This window comes from Pezoporus occidentalis, unplaced genomic scaffold (genome assembly GCF_034315485.1).
Source record: "Pezoporus occidentalis ecotype Australia unplaced genomic scaffold, CSIRO_AGI_Poc_V1 ctg14, whole genome shotgun sequence".
NCBI classification, from domain to species: domain Eukaryota; kingdom Metazoa; phylum Chordata; class Aves; order Psittaciformes; family Psittacidae; genus Pezoporus; species Pezoporus occidentalis.
In genome coordinates, this window is record NW_026913209.1 from 1,695,670 (window position 1) to 1,709,522 (window position 13,853).

The following is a 13,853-nucleotide window of genomic DNA, read 5'->3' on the forward strand; positions in this document are numbered from 1 at the left end:
AGACCTGGGTCCTTGTTACTTGGTCCAGGTAGCAGCACAGCTTGCCAGCTTGGGGTGGGAGCTGTGAGTCAGAAGATGGATCCTCTTGTTTCCTGGAAGACAAATACTTCGTCGGCTTAAAAGGTCTCGAGATTCTAGACGTAGAGGATGACTTCAGAGTGGGATTGTTTCAAGCTGTGATGCTTTCATATGAGTGTCAGCTGCCTGTCATTGCAGTGTGCTGGAACATCACATTTGGCAACGTCAGAGAGAGAAAAACGTGATCACAGGAGCTGTCTGCGAAGGAGCAGTTACCAGTGTTCACAACACAGCTCATCAGAATCTGACTTTTAAAGAGCTAGCAATGTTGTACAAATTAGTCTATCCCATAATACTCTCCCACTTGAATTGGTGAGGTGTGGGGGAGGAGGAGGAAAATACCCTGAGTTTTTTTAGCCTATGCCTTTAATGTACTCACGTCTGCAATACTGTAGATATGACACTTCTGCATAGCAAACTGGTTAATCATAGCTACGGTCTGGTAGCTATGACTCTTCCGCATAAGCAAATGAGTTTTGGAAAGGCATCATAAACCAAAAGGTTAGTGAAATATTGATCATCAGTAACAAGCCGCCTCATTTTCCATGACAGGATATTATAATGATAATTCCAATATAATAAAAAATAACCGTATATGTGCTGATTCCTTTATAAACAGATCAATACTGTGAAGTCAGCATACTTAGCCAAGATGAAGTCTAAATATAGATGGAAAGGGACAGGCTGTTTCTTAGCTGCCTTCACAGATTCTGCTGGGGTTGACAGCTTCCTATGGCTCTAAAAGTAGAGAAAGAACAGCAGTACAAGTGTTCTTCGGGTGATTTTCACTGGCTGATCTCTTCCATACTGGCACATTACCTGAACGTAGTTATGTTGTAAGTAATGTTTCACTCTCTTGCTTTTTAATTGCTTTCAGATTTTACTTCTTTATTTTCTGTGAAGAATTTTTGGTGTGTTCTTATTCTAATTTTACCAGAACAGCTTAAGAAGAAATTTAAAAATCACATAGGGAAAAAAATATTTAAGCAAGGTTAAAGCATGAGATAAGAGTAACTCACAAAACCCCAGTGTGTAGATCAGTTTGTTGGGAGAATAATACTTTTGGCCAGTAACACTGATGTCTCTCTTACCCTCTCTCCTTTGTTTGGCATGTCAATAGAATCAAACAAATGTAATACAGACTTTGTTGAATTAATAATGGTTATCATTTTCACTGTGATTACATGCACAGTGAGGAAATCAGTTTTAAATAATTAACAAAGAATGCAGAAACATAATAATATTAATGAATTGAAGGTACTCACGTTTATTACCACTCAAGCTGTTGAGTCTTCCCTGAAGTTGCAGGGAGGTACTAATCAAAATGTTCAAGAGAAACAACTGCTCTTTGGAAGCTAAAAATAACCAAAAAGCCTCTATGCCCCGAGGTGGTAACTCCTAGCATGCCATTGTTGAAACACGGGGCTCCTAATGATGGCAGCTGGCTACGGATGTGCTTGTGGGGAGACAGCACAGAGGGTGCTGCCTGGCACCACGTGGCAATCTAGTGGAAGGGCAGTGGACACAGTCATCTGTCCTGAAATTACTGCTGGACACCTAAAAATCATACTCTCGGTAGGGGGAACCACTACTGTGCCAACTTTCCACCTTATCTTTGTATTTTGTAGCAACGCTTCTGAGCAGAGGAAAAGATTAAGCAGTAATCTTTCCTACACTCTATTAACCAGAAATATGTGTACATGTAGGCCTGTCAATCTCCACTATTAGGCGAATGAGACCCATTGCCAGGAAGGATTTAAGCACTTAGTGTTCAGACTTAGTGCGGCTCAGTGAAGTTTGGCTGCGTGGTCCTATCCGGGGGAATTACAGCAATCTTCTGCATTTGGTTTGATGAGGGAAGGAGTGGGTCTTTTCCCTAAACACTCAGGGCTATTCCTCTAACTTCAGGTTTTTAACTTAAGCACTATGTTAGGAAGCTGGTCACATTGTGTGCAATTCATAGAGGAGCCTGCTTAGGTATTGCTTCTTTTCTATGTATAATCTTCCTTCAGAACTGTATTTATATAAACAATCATTCAGTAAGTTCATGCACCCAGACTCTGCTGAGAAGTGCTGATTAGGCACCATCCAGTGTGTTTTTTCAAAGCAAGCAGTATTAGTCTGAAAAAAAGGCTTTTCTGTCAGGCTTTAATTTGTCCAAAACTAGCATCTATGTGGAGTAGAGCTGTATTTGACTCATTTTTGCTCCATTCTTCACAAATAGTAACTTCACAGTGATATTCTAAGCAGAGGACATCCTTCCCGGCAGTGTCAGTGAAGGTTTGGCTTTCACTATAGTCAGGCTATCACCCTATATTCTACCAAGTACACACCAGATCAAAAGGGTTATGCAACAAAATAACTAAAGTCAAATGAATGGTGGTATCTGTCAAAGAGATTTTTCTGTTTCTCTCCTTCTCCACACACATACATATGTATGCATAAGTATGCACATGTGCACAAACACAATGCAGAAATGAAATCTTATACTCATCAAAGATCTCCAAGAATAAACAACTGCTATGTACTGAGTTACCCTTGCCTTCAAGACCTAGGAAGTATGCTGGTCCTTCAAATCCCTTTATTTTACAGGTTGTTAAGGCTGCTCATCATTTTCTTAGAACAGGACACCAACTGTTACCAGTTATTTTCCATATCCCTATTTTAATTTACTTTTTTAATTATTAGTTCTTTTAGATACAATGGAGAGGCCTTCCTTGGAAATTAACCTGCCCAATACTCAGGAAGAAGGGAAACTTTATGTAGTTGATTCCTTAAACAACCTAAACAAACTAAATGTTTGTCCAGATGGATCCCAACATGTGCTAGGTACGTACAATAGGTGATGCTCTGTGGTTTTCTGTACATACAACAGGCCATCAAAAAGAGTTATGTATGACATTTGAAAAGCCTGATCATATCGTGTATCACTGCTGTCAACAGCCCAATAGGCCAATATGTATGTCAGGCTCTGTACTAAAAAATGTAAGAAGATGGAAAATGGTGTAATTTAGATCAAATTAATTGTTTAGCTGCTCCTGCTGAGTATTTAAGTTACCAGGTTCTTGAAAATCCTTGCATTTAGCTAGGGATACACTGTCAAGCATGAACTTACTTTCCATTTCAACTGGGATTCATTGAGTGATCCCTTGCAGGATAATGTCTCTTGTAATGCTCTATAAACGCCTACTACATAAATTGCATTGTAACTCTGTGAGTACTGTCACAAGCAATAAATTCACACATGGCAACAGAAACACTAGAGGAAAAACTGTTCCTTCTTTTAAGACACATCTCCTAAGGAGTCAAACCAGTTATCTGAAATATTCCATGAGACTTTCAAGCATTTTAATTCACAGCCTCTTTATTTACAGCTTCAGGTATGGGCTCTCACACTTCTACTGGTTTTATATGGCTTTTATCTTTGATTTCTCATGACAACCAGAATATTTTCACTCAGTAAGAGCTACAATATATTTGAATTATGATACATTCTGCATTGTTTCATGAATCTATAAGCATTTTGTCATGTTTATCATAACCAACCTTACCAAACTTTACCACCAAATAATTTATCATCTAATAATAGATGAGGAGGAGAACATTGGTGCTACTGAAGAAAACACGTCAGGGAGCAACATCAGGAACCAGCGCTTGTTCTTCGTCACCTTCATTCTTACTTTGATCATCAGTTTGGCACTTGTTTCATTTGTAATATTCATAATCAGTAAGTAAACCAAACAGTGGTTCTTGAAAATATAAGGCAAATTAGAAGAACTCTGCTGAAATATGTCATGCTACCATGCAACATTCTACTGCTGTATCTGCATGGTCAAAGGCTTTGGCTGGATATAGGCAGTGGGTCTTGGTCCTGGGTCCAAAACCACAGGCCTCTACTCTGTGAGCTAGAATGCACACTTTTCTTCTTAGTGAAAAGGTTTTATGAGCTTCAACAGCTGTCAAGAATTCAGCTCAGCAGGGTTATACTGTGCTGCTAAAAATGCTGGCTGGAAATTGAATTTTAAAGATGACTGTATGGCAGTGAGATACTTTGACAACATGCCTTCCATTCTTTTCCAAATAAAACTCAGTCCTGGTGTCATTTCACTGCAACTGGAATTACACCCAGGCTAAAGCTTAAATCACGCTACCTGCATAAGGACCTGAAGGTTGCCAGCTAAATACTGACTGGAAATTGGTTTGGAACTACAAAAATGTCAAACATAAGAACCAAAAAAACTGATAAGATGTATCAAAATTGGCATGCATCATTGAGTCTGTAGATGAAATTGCCATTCTGCTTCAGCTGGGCTGGTTGGGCTGGCTTAGCTAAGGTGACCTTTGGCTACAGGTGACCTTTCTTTATGGAGCCCTTGCCATCTTAGGCTTTTCTGGACTAATGGTGTTGAACAGAGTATGAGATGCATTCTTTTAACTTACAAGTTTATTTTCAATGAATTGGAATCCATGTGAAGTTAAGATTTCTTTTATCCTATAGTAGGGGATTCACTGGGTTATAGCAAAAATCCTCATTTTCCTTTTTGAATAGGAAATTAACCCTTGACTTGTGGACACATGCTCGAAGAACAGAATATCAGACAATTAAAGAGCACAAAGGAGATTTTAAATGGCATAATTGTAAAACCCTAATTAAAATACCTCATACTCGAATTCCATATTTATTTAATGGGGAACTGCTAAAAGTGGAGCTCCAGTATAGAAAAATGAGCAATGTGCCCCTCTAGTGGAAAACTGGTAAACAGTGAAAAGGCCACTTACTAGGGTTAAAGGAGTTTGCTTGGGCTCAGGTTGATGTAGGTTTATGGTTTTTGAAACTGATTTCCAGTAGTGCTTCAGATTATGTTACAAATAATCGGAGATTATATTTGCAATCCATAGACAGATTTGTTTACCACTAGCACTACTAGTTTAAGCTTCAAAACATGGGTAAATTTTGTTAACTACAGAAGGCCAAAATAAAAATAGCTCCAGAAGTGTACATGGCGGTTATGCATACTGGTGTTCCAGGGGAAACTGGCCTCCAAATGCCAGTATTTGCAAGACTTCTTCTTTAATCTAAATGCGTTAGGAAATCCAGTGATGTGGCTGTAGTCTGCTGTGTGTTTTAGTAATTCTACTTTTAGAAAAATACAGATGCATGCTGCCCACAAATAACACCCTGCAGCCCCTAAATAAGACATATTCCTGTGGACAGCAATGAAATTGATATACTCCTGAAGACTGCAAAATTTTTCTGTGCCGTATTTGATTTTGTTTCTCTGCACTAACCTGAACCAGAAAATAAGCAATTAAATACGCAACGTAACTTCTTATCATTAGGTCCTGCAGTTGCTTTCCAGTTTAATATTTTTGCTCATCATAATTCCCTACAGACTCCCATGGGAATGCAAGAGAGCATAATGATTTTCTTGACTTAAATGCTGCCAATTTAATGTGGTACATTTTCCTTTTCAAGTTCAAACTAGAAACAAGATGGACCAAATATCAAGCAGACTAATAGCTGAAAAGAAGAACATAGAAGAGCTTAAGAAAATTAACAATATGATATTAAAGCATCTAAATCAATCAGGAATTAAGGAAAATGGGAGCTACCTCTTCACACAGTCTCCTGATCTTCACAGTTACCTCTTTGCCCATGCTGAGCTGAAAGTCCCTGAAGAATAGATCTTCTTTGGTATGAAATTCAGTGTATTTATGTACTCAAGCTATTTTCACATATGGCACATGGGTCACTTAAACATTCTGACATGGTCACAGGAGCATTAGAAAAGCCAGATGTATGAAAGACAGTAGAAAACAGTATTTTATCCTGTTTCATATGAATATAGAGTTGACAACAAACTATGATTTATAATAAATGATGGATTATCAGTGATTTTGGGCAAGAGTTCCAGATTCTCCGTGCATTCTAAATTGAAGGGCTAAGGGCTTAGTTTTACTTTAAATGTGAGTGATCACAGAAAATAGTAATTTCTGTTCACATGATTTCAGTATGACCTTGTTCACTTAGTCATTCTCCTCTTGGTTTTTTTTTTTGAACAAGTTTTGTGTTTGCTTCTGTATTATTTGTATTTAAGGATAACTTCAGATTCCTTAACTTATAAATAAATCCCATTTCTGCCATGGACTTTGGTGGTTTTCCTTTCTGTTCATCTAAACAGATCGACTTACTACTGTTTTTGTGAGAAAACAAACTTGAGTAAAATCAAAGCATTTCATAACATGCCATATTCCTCCCAAATTTGTATTGGCTGAACATGTGTATTATATTGTCTTATATGGGAAACAGGTTTAGAGGACTCAGTCTGGGAATACCCATCTCATAACAATGCTAGTATTCTGTCATCAGTATTTGCTGGTAGTTTCTGGGAGAAGACCAAGTGTTTTTATAAAGCAACATGGGGAAAATGCTACATGTTCTTGTACTCTTCCCTATAGTTGTTGTTGGCTACTACCAGAAAACAGCCAAGTAAAATCTGGTCTGAACCTTCATGTTTTTAAAATGGAGCAGTACCTCAGAGGGTAAAAGCAGGAGCCAATGCTTTCTCGCTCCGACTTTACACAGCTGTGGAGACCAACACCCAGAAGAGTGATCACTTAATGCACTGGTGGGTAGCGTTGCCATTTTAGCATTAAGAACCTTCTACTGGCACATACATTAAGAAGCCACCTCCATTATCAATAAATAAATCGGTTACTCCTATCTCAACAGTGCAATGGCAGCTGACACTATGGAGTATGTGCAACATCTTCTCTTTTACTCTGAGGTCTGTTTGTCATTCAATGCTTCCTTATCTCTTCTGGACAATTTTACAAAAACACCACCAAAGCTGACAACTTTCATCGCAGTCTCTTCTTCCAGAATAACTGATAGTCCTTTCTGCGCTGGCTACTTCATTGTCTACAACAGAGTCAAGAACTACGCCCAGGAATCTTTCCTGGTATCACTCTACTCGGATTTGCCCAACCATTCTATTCCTGCTATTAGGAGTGCTTTGCTCTACACCTATGTTTTAGATCACCTACTTTATATTTCTTTTCTTTTCCTGACACATTACTGTCAAGTCACTCATGAAAACTGTGAGGTCATTCTCAAGACTTCATTACTCCTGCTGTTAATGCCCAGCTGCAGTTGCAACTATCTACTCTGGACATCACAAGTAGTTGTTACAAAGATAACTTTAAAATAGCTAACAAAGAATGATAAAAAGTAACTGTAGAAGTTGGAAGGAAAGAAATCCTAAAAGCTCAACCCACACATCTTTCTGTACATGCTGGTAAACAATGAAAGAAAAGGTATTGTAAGACTAAAAACATGACACTCGCAGCATTGCTTCTCTGTTCTTTGAGCTGTCAGCTGATTTTTAGTGACAATATTAAGTTCGCATCTCTCCCACTCATCTTGTAGCTATTCTAAGTGCTTTCAAGCTCCTGTCTTGCACTGACACACATCTGTACTTGTTAGCCAGGGAGAAACAACTCTAGTATTTCGTACTCAGTGCATCTCAAAAACGTGGATTTGTCACATCCTTTGTTGCAACTGCAGCTATTAGAGCAGTGTGTGGTCCACTAGAAACTGACACAGTCAATAGTTTTTTTTTTTTTGGCAGGAGACTGTAAATAAAATCTGTGCTATAGCAACAGTCCCCAAAGAAATTAAAGCTTAGTTATCTCTCTGATCCTGTCCTCAATTACTCTTAATCTAGTTATTTGATCAGTACTCATAATAAATCTACTTTTCCTGTCTTCATTGTTGATTAGAAGTGTCAGGGTGGGGTGGGAGAGGGTTCACTCCATGGTTTGATCCTGCAAGGTGCTGAGTGCCCTTATGTGCCACAGACTTAGGACCAGCTCAGGCAGACAGATGTGCAGGCATGCTGAGTACCACACAGGTCTGAGGCTCCAAGTCATCCTTTCTTGCTTCTTCAGTTGCAGTGGTCAGCTATTAAGATTAGTGACTGAAGCAGTGCAAAGATCCAAGGGCCTCCTTAGGCTCATTCTGCTAGCACTGCTGAAACACATTTGTTGTTGGAGCCACTGGTGTACAAGGGAGACACGGGGCAGCACTGCTTATGGCTGTTTATGGCTTCTCATCTCAAGATACCAACATCCATTTACAGTTAGAACTGCTTCCATATGAGACCAGAGCAAGGGTTTACAGGGCTGCCTTGACAGCAGAGTGCCACAACCATTCCACCAACACTTTCTGGAGTACCCCCCTAAATAGAAGAAAGTAGCGTTTCCTGCATGGGGACATTTCTGTCTAATCTACTGACAGTTAAATAGTCCCAAAGAAAGCTTGACTCCTAAAATTTTCTACAAACTTGACCCTGAAGTGAACTTCAGCTCATTCCAGAGCTCCACAATCCTCATCTTGAATAAACAGCTAAGTGACTAGTAAACTCCAAGCTCCAGCTGCATGTGGTGTAACCGCCGTGCTGTATAGGTATATTACAATGTCTCCTGTAGACACCGGCAGCACACCTCAGGAGACTTTGCAAAGTCTGCTATAATGACAAAGAACAGGAGCAAGGTGATCTGACAGTCACAATTTCATCTTATAGCAGCCACAGCCGTTTTCCTCAGTAGTGATGCTACTTTATCTCTGATTTGCAGGCTATGGAGGTATCTATCCAAAATAACTTTGTTTTCAGTATTTTGCTGAGCCCACTGTAAATTAAAATGATGCAAAGGGGTTCAGGCAGATGTAACAACATGCAACTGACACTCATCTCTCTTAACAGCTGCAGCTGCTATCATTGCTGAAACGACAACTTGGCTTCAGGCAATTTTCTGGTGAATAAATGTGGACAATACTAGAAAGATGTTGGTAAGCAAGGAGAAACACTTGGAAGATTTACCCAGTAAATTATCTTCAACTTCCAGCAAAAGCATCATGGTGTTGGTCCCTGAAGTGCTATCTGAATCTTTAGGTGGTTAGGTAGTATCAGTAGACAAAATACTTTCTTCCTCTGGTTAGTCTGCTGAGAAATACACTCCTTTGCTTCAGCTATCCACAACAGCCCATGTTCTTATTAAGCCAAAACCATTGGACTGTACCTGACTATGTGAAAAGTACATCTGGAGAGACTATACAATAATAAATAGTAGTGGGTCAGCTAGTGCAGGCATTTACTTTCCTTTTTTTGGGGTCATGTTACCATGAGAACACTAATTTGTACTCGGCCTTCTGCTCTTCTAGAGGGAAACAGAGCTCAGCATCTACAAGCAGCATGTAAGAACTGAGGACAAAACATTCTTTAAAGAGACCGGTCTATGAACCAGTAGGAGGTTAGGCAAATCCAGGCAGTAGGTATCTTCAGTAGAAAATGATGCTCAGACAGTAAGGGGGCATTTTTGAGAGGCAATCAAATCCATCCCTTTGCCTGACAGCAGCATCAGATTTACTTCAACTATTCCTGACAGATGCTTTTCCATTCACACTGTAAAATATTTAAATGATGAAACTTCCCCTGCTTAACTAACCTTATTTTTTTTCCTGAAGTCTAACTAAAGTTTTCCCTGTTGAAACTTAAGCCCATTATTTCCTCACCTATTGTTTGTGAATATGAAAAAGTCTGTTACCTTTTTTTGTTATTACATATTATACTAACTCCACAAGCAATTTTACTCTTAAGACAGCTTTTTCACCCTCTGAGATACTTGCAATTTTAATATAACATTTATTCTTAAATTCTAGTATGAGTTCAGTTCACACGCTTCGTTCACTGGTAACAATACAAAGCTGAACATGGATAAAAACCTATAATGATGTGCCTACTCAATCTGGAAAAAGAGAAAACTCCAGGAGTGGCAAAAGGACTGTCACAAATTTTGTTAGACCATATGCTCTTGAAGGTGATGTGCTGAGTGCTGGACACAGTCCAGACTGTTCAGGAACACTAAATGCTGTGTCTAGGTACTTGCAAAATGAGCAGAGTGAAACAATGTTGGACAAAACAGCAGGATTGTCAGAACTAGAATCCCTTGAAGAACAAAACCCCTTTCATTGAGTTTTGAAGTCTCTGAAGATCAAATACTTATTTTCATTCTACCAAAGCATAATCTTGTTAAATAACACATGAAATTACTTGCAAATATGCATTTTCAGTTCCAAAATTCCAAGTTTTCTTACTCACTTCACCCTCTCTGACTGGAGTTTCAGCTTTGAGACCCAGAACCTACCCCACTGAAAACAGCACCAAAGTAATGTCCTCTATTGAAAGTGTCAGTGTTTTGAAAATATTTATTCTGACAAATTTGCAACCAGTTAGTTACAACTGGAACTGTGATTAAGCAACACCTATACATACATATATATAGAGGTGTTTTAGATATATATATAAAAGCCAAACAGCAACTAAAAATTGGTTTTATGTTTTGACTAGTAACTGAAAGTCGCTATGTCTGAGAAGGTGCTTAACTTGATCTTCTTATAGGTAATTGGCATAATTCATCTTGGAAGATGTTGGCAAATAATGAAAGTTGGATTAAAACCTTAGATCACAGCCCAGTGCTGCTGAGGTTAAGGGAACTGTTCTCTTCAATTAAGGAAAAAAGCACATTCAGTCCATTACATGTTGCTGTTCTTATTTTCCCACCTATTAACAAAGATACTGAGATTTAAAGAGAGGGACAGAGGGGACGAATGTATTGTCACTTCCTCCAGGACAAATAAATAATAACACTGTGGCCAAAGAGGTTGTTAGTCTTATCTGAGAACCCAATCAGTCTTAGAATTCAGGAAAAAGCTTCTATAGACTCAGTCTCCTCTCCTTTCTCCAGTTTCTGGAACACATTTCAGCAATCGGAACGCTGTCCACGATTCAGTGACGAGCCAGCAAAACCCCTGAATGGTAATGAGAACCTTCCAGTAGGAACAGTCACACCACAGCACTGCTCCTAATTTATCACTGTGAGGCAAAACACATTACACACAAGGGTGAAAGGACAATTTAAAAATCGATTGCCTGCCGATTTAAAAATTTATTAATAATTGTGGATTTGCTTTTCAAGTTCTGCACTGCTCATTTAATCTTGAACATTTTCTTCACCACACACGCATTAAGTGACTTTGTAAAACAACGCTTGTCTACAAGGTGACAAAGAATTTTGACACATAGACTCCCTTTGCTCCTCAGCAAAAGCTTATGGCTAATTCATTAACTTCCAATAATGCTTCAGTTTTTCTGTGAAAGGAACTCTGATGCATTTTCTTCAGAAAGGCCTCTCCCTGAGTACTTAAAATCATACGGGTAGATATGTAGGTGATAACAATATTTTCACTGATTTTTCAACAGAAGGTGTGACACTGATCCTACCTTTTGTGCATCAGCTTTGATCTGAAGCAGCTCTGGGGTTGCACTTCTTGTCTGACATGGATGTAAGTGAATGACTTTAAGAGAGTGCTCGCTGGTTCTAACGTTTAGGGCCGGTTTGAACTACATTGAGCTTTACACAGAACTCAGCAGCAGAAGAATCCCCAGCTAAGTAAGCCAGCTCACTGAAGTATGTGGGGAGTGAATGAAACCTACTGAGCTGATTCAGCACCTATAAATAAATACTGACTGACTCATTGTGGCCTCCTTCAGAGGAACAGTGGTAACAGATAAAGCGGTAAAAGAGGAAACAGCCCTGAGCTGGAAAGCTCTTCCTTAACGCTTCGCACGTTCTGTGTCTCCCGCTGGAAAGACAGAGCAGCTGTCTCCCTCTCCAGGCAGAACAGCTGCTTTAAGGTCTTTATTCAAGCACCACGGCACAGGGATGCAGCAATCTCTGGTCAGCTCAGACCTCTGCCAGCAGGCCTGTAAAAAACGCCACCTCTTTCTATGTACGCAGTCCCCGAGAACGGTTGCTGTCGTTAATTCCAGAAAGATCTTCCATTTATTAAGACTCTATGGCCCCTGCAGTGAGGGGAAGCCTGCTGGCCGTGGGAAACAGGCCCAAGAGAGACAGCGTGGCTGCCACTGCAAACCGCGGCCCTGTTCCCTTGCACTGCCCGACCGGAACCCCACAGCTCTCCCAACCCAACACCGACGACAACTCCCCGTCGGCGCAGGCGCCGGGGCCCTATCGCTAGGCGGCGGACGAGGGAGACCCCTGGCGGCCGGGACCGAGCGAGCCTCAGGCCGAAGGGCCCAGGAGAGGCGAATGTAGCTGGGCGGAATCCCGCGGGAAGTGGCCTCGGCACCTTGGCGGGTCTGGTGCGGGTCGAAAGGCCGGGAGCGGGCGCGGACGACGGGCGCTTCTGCAGCCCAGTAATGCGAGTGCGAGCTGAGGGCACGGCGGGAAGCACGGTGGGCTGCAGGGCTGTGCCCGGAGACAGGCACAGGTGTGTCGGGGGTGAAGAGAAATGGAACGCCTCCCTGTGCTTAGGCCAACGGGCACTGCTGTGCAGAGCCCCCTGTCAGAAAAGCCTCATTTTCATCGGTGGCTCTCTTCCCTTCTTCCCCGAGGAACAGCATTAATTTGGTGGAAATTGTCAAGTCATGCTTGGCTTACTTGTGGAGAAGAAGCAAGGTGATTTGTCAAAAGTGCAGCTGATCAAAAACATTAGTTTGAGAGAAATAGGAATGCACTATTGTAAATTTTAGTATTTACAATCCAGTCACTGCCAGCTCCATTGTCATTATAGAATCATACCATCATAGAATGGTTTGGGCTGAAAGGGACATTAACGATTGTCTCGTTCCAGCCCCCTGCCATGGGCAGGGACACCTTCCCCTAGACCAGGTTGCTCTAAGTCACTCCAGTCAAATGATGATCAGTTAAATTGCAGAAGCACTGGCCATCACTTTGGTCAGAGCTTCCTGAGTTGTCAGGCCAGGAGAATCATGGAATGGAATCACAGAATAGTTTGGGTTGGACTGGACCTTAAAGACCATCCAGTTCCAAGCCCCTGCCGTGGGCAGGGACACCTTCTACTAGACCATGTTGATCCAAGCCCCATCCAACCTGGCTTTGAACACTACTAGGGGTGGGGCAGCCGCAGCTTCTCTGGGCAACCTGTGCCAGCACCTCAGCACCCTCATAGGGAAGAATTTTTCCCTACTATCTAGTCTAAATCTGCCCTCTTTCAGTTTAAAGCCATTACCCCTTGTCCTGTCACTACATGTCCTTGTAGTGACCTATCCTAGGTCCGAGAAGCTACTCCGCTGTGTGCTACACTGGTACACCCAGGTGCCCATAACCAAATCAAGTGTAAAAAGGAATTAAGCAACATGAGTGTCTTGTAAAATGCCCCTGGGTGTTCCAGTGCTCCTCTTCACTGCAAACATGGCAGCCTTTCATGAGAACAGGGAAGAGCAACTGCCAACGTGAAGTCCGCACTGCTCTCCCAGCCTGGGGAGGAAGGGATGGAGGGAGGAAGAAAGGGAAGTAAGGGAAGGAGGGAGGAAGGAGCAGAAGGAAGGCAAGGCTTGAACTGGAGGAGGGGGCTGTCTGATGAGTCAGTCCCAGAAAATACAGACCTCTCAAATACCTGCTTTGGCAATGTGTGGGGCAGAGCTGGGGTAGGGGCTGTCATAGGAGGAACCTCAGCCTATCTTGGAGATGGGGAATGGGCATTTTCTGGCCAGCAGATCGTGCTGTGTGCATTCCCAGGAAAGGGTCTGTGGTGACCCTTATAGACATGTGAAATGCAGCCCTGCGTGGGGGCGCGTGAGGTAGGAATGAAGGAGCCCTGTGCTCAGCACATGGCATTTGCCAGGCCCAGGAGCTGGGGTAGTGTTCTCTGAGAGGTGGTTAACTTGGCT

At 41.4% G+C, this 13,853-nt stretch overlaps 1 protein-coding gene across 1 annotated transcript; it reads left to right on the plus strand.

Moving 5' to 3' along the window:
- Window positions 1–85: 85 nt before the first annotated feature.
- On the plus strand, window positions 86–8,835 carry LSMEM1 (leucine rich single-pass membrane protein 1). The gene is made up of 5 exons (XM_062609585.1): window positions 86–579; window positions 786–914; window positions 2,767–2,907; window positions 3,668–3,805; window positions 5,555–8,835. Exons 3-5 carry the CDS (start codon window positions 2,781–2,783, stop codon window positions 5,761–5,763), a joined length of 474 nt encoding a protein of 157 aa, XP_062465569.1. The 5' UTR covers window positions 86–579; window positions 786–914; window positions 2,767–2,780; the 3' UTR covers window positions 5,764–8,835.
- Window positions 8,836–13,853: the final 5,018 nt, after the last annotated feature.

Coding starts and splice junctions, on each gene's coding strand:
- LSMEM1 (XM_062609585.1), top strand. CDS start 2,781: ATGGAGAGGCCTTCCTTGGAAATTAACCTGCCCAATACTCAGGAAGAA. Junction 2,908..3,667: donor TGGATCCCAACATGTGCTAG/GTACGTACAATA, acceptor ATCTAATAATAG/ATGAGGAGGAGAACATTGGT. Junction 3,806..5,554: donor ATTTGTAATATTCATAATCA/GTAAGTAAACCA, acceptor TTCCTTTTCAAG/TTCAAACTAGAAACAAGATG.